We start from the raw sequence: 12,190 nt of genomic DNA on the forward strand, positions 1-12,190 counted from the left end.
CAATTACATTATATATATATATATATATATAATATATATATTATTTTTATATATATATATATATATTATTTATTTTTGATTTTAGAAATCATTTCTGAACTGTTCTTATAATATTATGATAATGTGAAGTGTTGAAATTTTGTCCATTGCTACTCTACAGGCCAAACAATCATTTAATATAAGTAATAATCAGATATAATTTTAGATAGGCATTGCATGATAATAATCAATATTTACAACATAGAAATATCATAAATTTTAATTTTCAAATAATGGGTTATAATATAATAATAATAATAATAATAATAATAATAATAATAATAATAATAATAATAATAATATAATAATAATTAAACAAGCTTTGCTTCTTATAAAGTTATTAATCTTTTTGTACTAAATACTTGCGTTTTTAAAAGCAAAAATCAGATGAAGTTATCACTTTAATCATGTATAATATAAATGATTCCTGATATTTGGGACGATGTTGGGCTACCTCCCATTCAAACATGCATGCATAGCACGCGTTTATAATAAAATTGACTAGAATTACAACCATTTGACAGTGAACAATGAGTTATTTACAAAGATTATAATGAAAAGTACGTGCAGGCCGGATTGGACTGTTTCCCTTTATGATTGCTGAGTTAAAGAAAAGTACTTCAAATACATTATGCAAAGTATTTATTTCCATTTGTAGACTTACGTTATTTATGCTTGATTCTTCACATGGTACTTTTTGTGTAGTTGTGAAATATTATAAACATTTTAAACTGCAATGATTAGATAACTAAAGCAAATGAAACTTGACTGATTATTATCATTAAACACACGTTTTTAAAATGGAAATGGTGTCTCGTCTATTAGCATGATAGATGAAAATTTAGATGAGTATTATATGAATATTGATATTCATGATATTCTAATCAAAATGTCGAATTAAAAAATTTTTATGCATTTCACTCCATCGATCAAGTCTTTCAATTTTATTCCTGTATCTATAAATTAAAAAAGGTTAATTGGAGACATTGCATTTGAAATCGTTGACTTATTAATGTTTTCAGTCCTTTCAATGTCATTAAATGGCAGTGAGTGAATTTAAAACCATATGGCGCTGTAAGTTTACAAAATGATTTGTTTTCCTCATTTCAACTAATATAAATTATTTAAATAATAAAATAATATTTTGTAAGTAATTAAATAATCAATATTTTCAATGGCATTTTAAATTATATTTAGTACATTTAAAAATATTTAGAAATTAGAGTTATAAACCTTATATTTAATTTTATCTTTAAACTTGATATTGCAGTTTAGTATAATTTCTGGAGCGTTCTGTGCGTAACGTCCTTTGCTATTCTTATCTTATTATATCTTATTATAACGTAACGATTGTATTTTAAATATGTATTTTAAATTTAAATATATTCGTACTTAAAATTCTGGAAATGAATACTGTGCTCAATGCTAAGTACCGTTTCAACCTTCGTCTTCCGTATTGGATGAGTCATCCGAAATGCAAAATAAACATCTCTCTACAAGTGTTACATTATGAGGCGATATTTTATAATACTGTTTTAGTTCTTCAACTGGAAACCACGATTCTTCTTCCTCTGGCAATATCCGTATATTGGTGTAAGATCTCAAAAGTGCAACTAAAGGAATCCATATAACTGCAATGAGGATTAGAAATGCAATAAGAATATTCGCCCAGGGTGGCCACTCTTTCCTTACAGTAGACGCCTGTGAGAAAGGAAAAAAAAAATAGACTTCATTTAAACTGTTTTAATTATTATTATTATTATTATTATTATTATTATTATTATTATTATTATTATTATTATTAGGAGCTGTCCTATCTTCCATTCTATTTAACATATACACACACGACATTAGCCAACTCCCCCTAAAAAGTAAAATCTTCCAGTACGCAGACGACACGGCCATAGTATCCATTCACAACAATGCAAATATCGCTTACACAAATATGCAACACGACATCAATCAAATCACTAAACTGGTTAACCGAAAACGGCACATATATAAACCCGAGAAAAACAAAGCTAATGGTATTCAAAAACCCCCAAACCCTGCCCATAGAAACTAAATATCTCACTACTCAACATTCATTCTCCTATACACAAAGCGCAGAACCTAAAATCACAACCATCACACAGGTGAACACAACACTGTATCTCGGACTTCACTTCGATGCTGATCAAAATTGGAATAGCCATACAAACTACCTACATACCAAGCTTAGGATAATAGCAAGCAAACTATACAGATTAAAAGACATTGCCCTAACCCACATAAAATTTCATAGAGTAGCCAGAAACTAACATATGTTAGTTTCTGGCTACTCTATGAAATCATGGAAAACAACATTAATAATGAATGATAAACAATTTGGAGATATCAGCATTAAACGTGGAATTTTCCAAGGTGATTCCTAGTCACAGTTGCTCTTCAACATTTCATTGATATCTTTGTCTATGATTCTGAAGAAAACAAAACTTGGCTATGAAATTCTTAAATGTAATATTAAAATTTTCCATCTGTTGTATATGGATGACTTGAAGCTATATGGAAAATCGGCCCAGCAAATAAATTCTTTACTGAACACAGTTCGTATTTTCACTCAGGATATCAAAATGGAATTTTGTTTAGATAAATGCGCAATTTTATCTATTAAACGAGGAAAAATTAATGACACTAGCAGTTTTAATTTTGATCAAGAGAAATATATAAAGGCAATTTCAGCTGACGAACACTATAAATACCTAGGAATATTAGAAGTCAATATCCTCCACTCGAAAGTTAAACAACAGGCAGCATCAGAATACATCAAAAGGGTTAGAAAAATTCTGAAAACAAAACTAAATGGATTAACCACAATTAGAGCAATGAATTCTTGAGCAATACCAGAGATCCGATACACAGCTGGCATAATAGATTGGAGAAACGAAGACCTGCACAAACTAGACTGCAAAACTAGAAAACTAATGACTATGCATCATGCATTACATCCACGAAGTGATGTTGAACGGTTGTACCTACCGAGGGGAATAGGTGGACGAGGTCTGCTGCAAGTGAGACAGACTGTGGAAGAAGAAGAAATTGGTTTAAGAAATTACATCGACAATAACTCAGAGCCAATGCTTCAAGCAATTACACAAGAAGGCTTTCTAAAAGCAACAAGAAACAAATCCCATTACAAAAATGAACAACAAAATATCCGATATGTGCACTGGAAAAATAAACCCTTGCATGGCCAATTTCTTCGAGATACTGAGGACGAAATTGACGAGAACAAGACGTGGCAATGGCTACAATATGGATACATTAAAAAAGAAACAGACGGATTTATTTTAGCAGCTCAAGAACAGGCATTACAAACTAATGCAATCAAAGCAAATATTTGGAACATAGATAATAACAGCAAATGCAGATTATGCGATCAGAAAGATGAGACTGGAGAACATCTAATCAGTGCCTTCAGCAAAATATGACTATAAATACCGCCATGATCAAGAGGTCAAAATAATTCATTGGGATGTATGCAAAAAATATGGCTTTCGTACTTCTGATAACTGGTGGCAGCATAAAATAGAGACTGTATTGGAAAACGAAACAGCAAAAATTCTCTGGAACTTTAGAATACAAACTGATCGGCATTTGGAACTCAATAGACCTGACATCACAATTATCGAACATAGTAAGGTTTGGATTATTGATATCGCGGTACGCAGTGATAACAACATTAACAACAAAGAAGTGGAAAAAAATGACAAATATCGAGATCTGGTAATCGAAGTTGGCCGACTGTGGCTTAAACACACCAAAGGCATCCCAATAGTTATCGGTGCACTTGGTGCAACTTCAAAGAAGCTGTGCAACTATTTACAGCAATTAAAAATCAGTGAATTGACCCCATATAACCTACAAAAAACAGCATTACGTAGAACAGTCCATATTTTAGGACGCTACCTGACGGGCTATTTTTAGATTGTTGGGTAGAATCTGAATTGTTCTGAATCACCAGTCCAATTTTTATTTATATGATATCTTGTTTTGACTGTGTATCAATTATGTGAATAATAATAATAATAATAATAATAATAATAATAATAATTTTTTTTTATAAACATTTTATTGTCTCAGATAAATTACATACATAGATACAACAATAGTTTTATATACACGTAGGGGATTGATTGATGAGCAGAAGGATGAACAATCGATCGTGAGATATACACGTATATATATATATATATATATATATATATATATATATATATATATATATATATAATACATTACAATTGTGAATAACAAATACTGGAGAGTTATTAATATTTTTAAATTATTATAATAATTTTTTTTTTAAAATAAATAATATTTTTGTTCACTGCTAAAATATTTACACATACATATATACCATAGTTATCTTGATTATAATAGTAATAATTTTTTTTATTTAAAAAAAAAAAAAAAAACAATTTATTATGTCTCAGTATAAGTTACTTACAATAATAATATTTACAGCAATTACTATAAGGATTATACAGAATTTTTGATTTTAGAATATACATAATAATAATAATAATAATAATAATAATAATAATAATTTATTTATTTTATTCATTTATTTATTATTATTATCATTATTTTTTTATTTTTTTATTTGTTTATTTTTTTATTTTTTTTATTTTTTTTATTTTTTTTTATGTCTCAGATGAATTGCATACATAGTTGCTGTAGTAATTATATATATATATATAATATTTATAACGCATTACAAGTGTGTATAACAGATTCTTGCAAGTTGGTAATTTTCTTCCTCGAAGCTTAGCAGAGCTTATCTGAGGAAGATAATAGATGACAGAGGGTGGTGGCTTTATGGTTGTGTTCCTATACTGGTCACAAGCCAGGTGTTGATTTTACTGTTTGTTGGTACGTGCTTGTAACACTTCGACTGCTATTACAGTTTAGCTTTTTTTTTATTTATTTATTTTTTTTTGTGCAAATAGGGTTGGATTTAAACGTGGTATGTTTGTTTCTTTGTGTTCTTGTAGTGATAGTTTTTGAGAGGGGGGGGTTGTCATAGGTTTGTGTGTGTGTGCGTGCGCATGTGTGGTGGGGGAGAGAGAGAAACAGGAATTGCTCTAATTTTCATTCTCACTATAATATTTATATAGTGCCTGTTTTAGCTCTCTGTATGTTCCTAGGTTTCTGTTGTCGAACGGCAGTTTGTTTATCATGTCAGGTATGTAGAAGTTTCGGGTGGCTTTGCCGTCGTGATTGTTGTACTTATATGTTATGTAGTTTCTTGACTGTGGTCTTGATATGTTGTTCTAGTTACTCTATATGTTGGGCTGTAGTAGTGTTTTAACATGACTGTGTAGTGGCGTAAGTGTTTCACCTTAAATATTTTGTGTTTTGTCCATGCTTCCTGCATAAGAGTGGGTTGTTCCCAGAATATCAGTTTTATCATTTTATCTTGCAACCATTGTAGCCTGTTAAGTCTGTAGTCTGCGCAGAATGCGTATGATGTGATTGCATATCTTAAAATGTTTTCACATAATGCTTTATAGATTAGTATTTTTATGTGGGTTGGGGCAATGTCTTTTAATCTGTATAGTTTGCTTGCTATTATCCTAAGCTTGGTATGTAGGTAGTTTGTATGGCTATTCCAACTTTGATCAGCATCGAAGTGAAGTCCAAGATAGCGTGTTGTTTTCACCTGTGTGATAGTTGTGATTTTAGGTTCTGCACTTTGTGTATAGGATGATGAATGTTTGATTGTGAGATATTTAGTTTCTATGGGCAGGGTTTGGGGGTTTTGAATATCATTAGCTTTGTTTTTCCAGGGTTTATATAAAGTATATGCCGTTTTCGGTTAACCAGTTAGTGATTTGCATATTTTTGTAAGCGATATTTGCATTGTTGTGAATGGATACTATGGCCGTGTCGTCTGCATACTGGAAGATTTTACTTTTTAGGGGGAGTTGGCTTATGTAGTGTCTGTATATGTTAAAAAGAATGGGAGATAGGACAGCTCCTTGCGGTACTCCACAGGTTACATGTACCTCTTTGCTGTGTGCTGATCCTATACGTGTGATGTGCTTTCTGTTTTTCGTGTATGCTTTAAACCACTGGAGTAGACGACCTCCAATTCCGATATGGGTAAGTTTCGTTAACAAGGTTTTATGTGTTAGTGTGTCAAATGCTTTTGTTAGATCAATGAAGACCACTAATGTTATTCTGTTTTTATCCAATGCAGCGTTTATTAGATCTGTGAAATCTTCCAGGAGTGTTGCTGTTCCTTTATTTTTTTGAAAGCCATATTGTGTTTTGGGTATGATTTGAAATTTTTCAACGTATGTGGAGAGTTTCTGATGTACAATGCGCTCCATGATTTGGTTGATTACAGGCAGCGTGGCGATAGGTCTGTAATTACTTATTATGTTTCTTTTTCCCTGTTTGTGTATGGGTGTGATTAATGCAGTCTTCCGTGTTTCAGGTATGTGTCCCGTTTCGAAGATTTTATTTAACAGTTTTTGTATAACTGGAAGTAGGTCGGTTGAGTGTTTCTTGATGTCTTTTGGTCTGATTCCGTCTAGCCCCGGTCCTTTGTTAAGATTAATTTGTTGAATTGCCAGTGATATTTCTTCTTTTGTTACTGTGGGGAACCACATCGACTGGGTTGCTTGTGGACCTAGTGGAGAATGTTCGTTTGTGTGAGGAAAGGTTGTTTCTTGTAGCTTTTGGACAGAGTTCACGAAGTGCTGATTAATGTTGTTTGCCAACTGTTTGAGGGATTTGGGGTCGCAGGCAAAGCTGTGTTTTATTGTTTCTGAGGCAGTGGTTCTGTGTATATTGTCCAGTATTTCATTAATCAGGTGCCAGGTTTCCTTTATATCATTCTGCGCTGTTGTTAATTTGTTGCTGTAATAGTTTCTTTTTGCCGTTCTAATCTGGGTTGTTAGGAGATTCCGTTTTCTTTTGTATTCAGCTTTTAAAGCGATATTGTTTGGCGACTTCTTAAGTTGTTTCCATAGGGCATCTTTTCTTTGTATGTCTGTTAGTATGTTGTCTGTTATCCATGGATTTTGTTTCGTTTGGGGGCGTATTTTTATTTTTGTTAATGCTTTGTTATATATTTTGTTAAATGCAAGTTTAAGATTATTATATACAGCTTCAGCAGAGTCTAAAGATGCTATCTGCATCCAGTCTGTTTTTCTGATTTCATCGTTCACTATTGCTTCGTTTACAATGCTATGATACTGTTTTGTAGTCTCAGTGATTTTTATGGGTTCTGGTTCAGTGTGTAACTGCAATGCTGTGAAATAATGGTCTGCTAGTTTGCATGTTATGACGGCTGCTATGTGGCGGTTTGGAGGGGCCCTTGTGTTTATATGATCAATGCAAGTTGCGGTTGTTGTGTTTCCGACTATCTCTTCTCGTGTATACGACTGTATGGATGAGGTTATGTTATTTGCCGATAATAGGTCTAGGTATTGTTCTGTGTTGTTATTTATGTTCCTAATGTTTATATTAATGTCTCCTATTATTATTATCAAGTATTTTGAGGTGCCTACTTTCGTGGCTGAAAGCCATCTGTTTAGTTCTTCTAGGAATTTTGTGGTGCTTAAGTTGGGTGGTCTGTATATTGCGTTTAATATCAGGGAGTTTTCTTGTTTGATGTTTTTAATTTCGATGCATATGTTTTCTGCGTATTCTAATTTATAGTTTATTTCTGTTACTTCTAGTTTATGTTTGGTAAATATTATTATACCACCGCCTCGTTTTGTTTGTCTGCAATGTTTGTGTTGTTAGAAGTGTGGCATTTGGTAGGAGGTTGCCTCTTCGTTTGTCGTAGATACTTCAGTCAGTATTAAAATGTCTATTTCGTCTATATCTTCCTTCAGATAAGCTTGCAGGGTCAGCCAGTATTTTTGAATGCTTCTGATGTTGATGTGGAGAATAGATAGTCCTTTTTTGGGGATTGTCAGTTGTTTCCATTCTGATATTGATTTCAAAATGTGGCAATTATCTTGTTCCGGGGTGATTACGTCTGCTTGATGGTGTGCATTCATGTTGGTTGGTGTGCTGTTCCTTCTTTACGAGTTGTCATATATTCCTTTCAATGTGACAGTCTGTTGAGGTCATCTACGGATTTTATTTCGATTGGTTTTGCGTCTTGTGTCTTTTTAAGGAATATTTTGCTGTCTCTTATCCATATAAACTGGTAATTGTTTTCTGTTTTTACTTTCCTTGCTTGGTAGGATATTTTCTGATAGTGTGGAGTAAGGTATTCAGACAAGTATATTGGGGTGTTGTCGTGGTCTCCTTTCAGATCCTTTACTACTGGATTTTTAATCCTGCTAGCTTTTATAAGTGTAGTTTTTGTTAGGCTATTGGTGAGTCGCACTACGACGGGAGAAGGACGGGTATTATTTTCTCTTTTCCTTTTTTGTGGTAACCGATGCACTGACTGGATGCCTCTTGATTCAATGGGAGAGCCGATTTTTTGGCTTAGTTGTATTACAGTGTCTCTTAGATGTTCCGTAGCTATTTCTGGGAGACCATTTATGAGGAGGTCATTTTTGTGCTGCTGTTGGTTTGAGAGCTCGTACTGTTGCTTTAGAGAGTTTAGTTCTTGCCTTAGGTCCGTTGTCTCTTTAATTAAATTATGCTGTCTTTCAGTTAGCTCTTTGATGCAGTTTTTAATTTCTCTAACGGTCTGTAACATACCTTCTATCGAGTTATTATTAAATTTAATAAATTCCTCATATTGGTTGAATTTTTCTGTAATTTGTGCGGTATGTTTTTTAAATAGTTCTCCAACAAAATCGATTAAACAGTCTTTTAGGTTTTGTAATCTATTTTCAAGTAATGCATTTAAAGATGGCTCACCTGGGTTTCCGTTGTTGTTTTCTTTGTTTTTAATTCCCTCTGTTGTTGATAGCTGTTTACTGCCTGCGGTTGTTTTCTGCATTGGCTGTTTTCCGCCTGCGGTCGAAGGCGATGTTCCTTTGTTGTCTCTGCAATGGGGACACTTCCACTTGTCACGATTCTTGTTTGATTTTCGCTGCCAAGTAGTCTCGGACAATCCTGAACATAAAAAATGCATGTTTCTTTGGCAGTTCCTACATGTTACGTGGTTTTCTTCCCCCGTTAGGTCTTCTTGGCATTTGTAGCACTTCATATTTCTTGTTTGACGATCTTGCTGTATTTTCTAATATGGCGTCTTCCTTTGTTCTCATCTCGCGTAGTTGACCAACGTATACTTCGAACTTTGAATACTTATATTTTACTTATTACTTAACAGATATACAGTTTTTACATCTGTATGTTCATCTTGAAGAACGGGGTTCACTGGTGTACTTTAAATTTTAATTCGCAGGAAAAGATCTGCTTTGCAACTTAAAATATGGGAGCATCGAAATAGCGTTCTTGGGACTGCTTGCTGCTAAAGCGCCCTCTTTATTTAATAATAATAATAATACTTATATTATTATTATTATTATTATTATTATTATTATTATTATTATTATTATTATTATTATTATTATTATTAAAGTCGAAAAAGTCTTACTGACAGTAAAAGACATTAAAACCAGCATTAACGCATTAACTGACAGGCAGCAAAAATTGATAAAAGATACATCGGAACTCCGTCAAGAATTTAATTTCCTGAAACTACAATACGAAGTTTTAAACCAACAGCAACATAAAGAAAACCTTGTCATAAACGGTCTTCCAGAAACTGAATCCACAGAAAATCTCAGAGACGTAGTTTTAAAGTTAGGCCATGCAATTGACATCCCCCTAGATCATAATGATATTCAGACCATAAATCGGTTTCCCAGGAAGAACAAAAAACAAGACTCGCCAGGACCCGCACCAGTCATAGTTCGTCTGACAAGCAAGGCTACAAGAGACAATCTCATAAAATCCAGCAGACTGAAAAAAACAGTAGTCAAGGATTTAAATGCATCGCAAGACAACGCCAATCTTTCTATCTGAGTATTTAACACCTTTCAATCAGAATCTTTTGAACCAAGCAAGAAAAGAAAAAACAGAAAAAAGTATCAATTTTTATGGATCAAAGACGGCAAAATATTCTTGAGAAAGTCACAGACTTCAAAGTCTATACAAATATAAAGCTCGGAAGATATAGACAGGTTGCCAGAGTGAAACAAAAGACTCCAACTTAGTTCAATAAGAAGATCTCAACACAACAAAAATGAATGTGAACCATCAGATAGATGTAATTACACCAGAATATATCCGTAATTGTACTTTCGAATCGCTTGATGCATGGAAACAACACACAGTACAAGCGAGAGGTCTCTCAATCTTGTATATTAACATCAGAAGCATCCGAAAACATTGGTTATTGTTAGAGACTTATCTGAGGAATTACACTGATATTATTGATATATTAATTCTTACAGAAGTATCCATAACTAATGACGAAGCGACTGCTTTCCAAATTCCAGGCTTCCAACAATATAGATCATGCCGCCAAACAAAAAGAGGGGGTGGAATATTAACATTTATCAAACAAAAATTAATAGCAAAAGAAACGGCCTATCAGTTTGAGCATTCTGAAACCCTTTGCCTGGAAATCACTAATACCACCAATAGACAGCATCCCATAATACTAAATGCTATTTACAGGCCACCAAACCTAAACATGATAAAATTCTTGCACGAACTCAATTGCTGGCTTTCAAGCCAAGAAATATGCTCAACCGAATACCTAATGATAATTGGCGATATAAACATAAATATTGCAAACGAAAACCAGAACAACACTGTACAATACCTAGACACGCTATCCATGTATAATCTAATACCAACAATAACATCATGTACTAGAGAAGAAATATTAGGAAATACAATCACTGACTCCTGTCTAGATCATATAAACGTCTGAGCACCACCAAACAGTTACACTGCATCAATCATAAAGTGCAAAGTAGCAGACCATTACTTCACCGCTCTAAACCTGCACACCAAGACAATATCCATGCAATGTCCCACAGAAGAAAAGCGACAGAAAACAATAATAGACGAAGAAACAGTCAACCACGAAATAAGAAAAACAGACTGAGAACATCTGGCATCAGATTCAGCAGATATCTTATACAATAACATTAAACTCACACTCGAGGAAATATATAAGAAAGCTACAAAGAAAGTCAGAATTCGTTCAAAAACAACACAAAATCCTTGGATAACACAAAACTTAATCCTAGAAATACAGAAAGGATGCTTTATGGAAAGAATTAAAGCGATATCCAAATAAACACAGCTTTAAAAACTGAATATAAGATAACAAGGAATCGCCTTACAACACAAATCAGAAATGCCAAAAGCTACTACAGAGACAAACTAACCTATGCACAAAACAACATGAAACAAACCTGGCATCCGATCAATGAGATGCTAGATTTTGTTCTCAACACCACTGCCTCCGAAACCATAAAACACAGCTTAATGAAAGACGTAAAACCTATCCAACAACTAGCAAATGACTTTAACCAATACTTTGCAGATTCCATCCAAGAACTGCACAGAAATATATCCCCCAATCGCAAAACGAGACCCTCCACTTGGACCACAATCAAAACAGACATTATGGTTTCCAACCATAAAAGAAGCAGAACTTCTCTCAGCAATACATCAAATCAAACCAAACAAAGGCCCAGGAATTGATGGTATGAGACCTAAAGATATAAAGCAACATGCAACTAGTTTAAGTCCTATCCTACTAAAATTAATAAATAAAATATTTAAAACAGGACAGATACCAAGTATGCTAAAGACCGCCATAATCACACCCATATACAAACATGGAAAAAGAAATTTAATCAGCAATTACAGACCCATAGCAACATTACCAATTATCAATCAAATTATGGAGTGGATCATACTGAAGAAACTCACAGCATACACTGAGATCTTTCATATTATCCCCAAAACACTCTATGGTTTTCAGAAAAATAAGGGAACAGCATCTCTCTTGGAAGACTTTACAGACGTAATTAATACCGCCTTAAACAAAAACAAAATTGCCATGGTAGTCTTTATTGATATGACTAAAGCATTCGATACACTTACACATCGAACTTTGTTAGAAAGGCTGAGGCATGTTGGAATAGACGGGCCTCTTCAC

At 33.4% G+C, this 12,190-nt stretch overlaps 1 protein-coding gene across 1 annotated transcript in view; it reads right to left on the minus strand.

The window, feature by feature from the left end:
- Window positions 1-1,476: 1,476 nt before the first annotated feature.
- LOC150103479 (sodium-dependent neutral amino acid transporter B(0)AT3-like) overlaps window positions 1,477-12,190 on the minus strand; it is a 47,332-nt gene continuing 36,618 nt past the window's right edge. Inside the window, exon 10 of the mRNA XM_090398485.1 lies at window positions 1,477-1,740. Coding sequence (XP_090254611.1) covers window positions 1,477-1,740 — 264 coding nt within the window. The remainder of the gene's footprint in view (window positions 1,741-12,190) is intronic.

This window comes from Typopeltis vanoorti, chromosome 9, assembly GCF_054136105.1.
Source record: "Typopeltis vanoorti isolate ZY-2024b chromosome 9, IOZ_Tvanoo_1.0, whole genome shotgun sequence".
NCBI classification, from domain to species: Eukaryota; Metazoa; Arthropoda; class Arachnida; order Uropygi; family Thelyphonidae; genus Typopeltis; species Typopeltis vanoorti.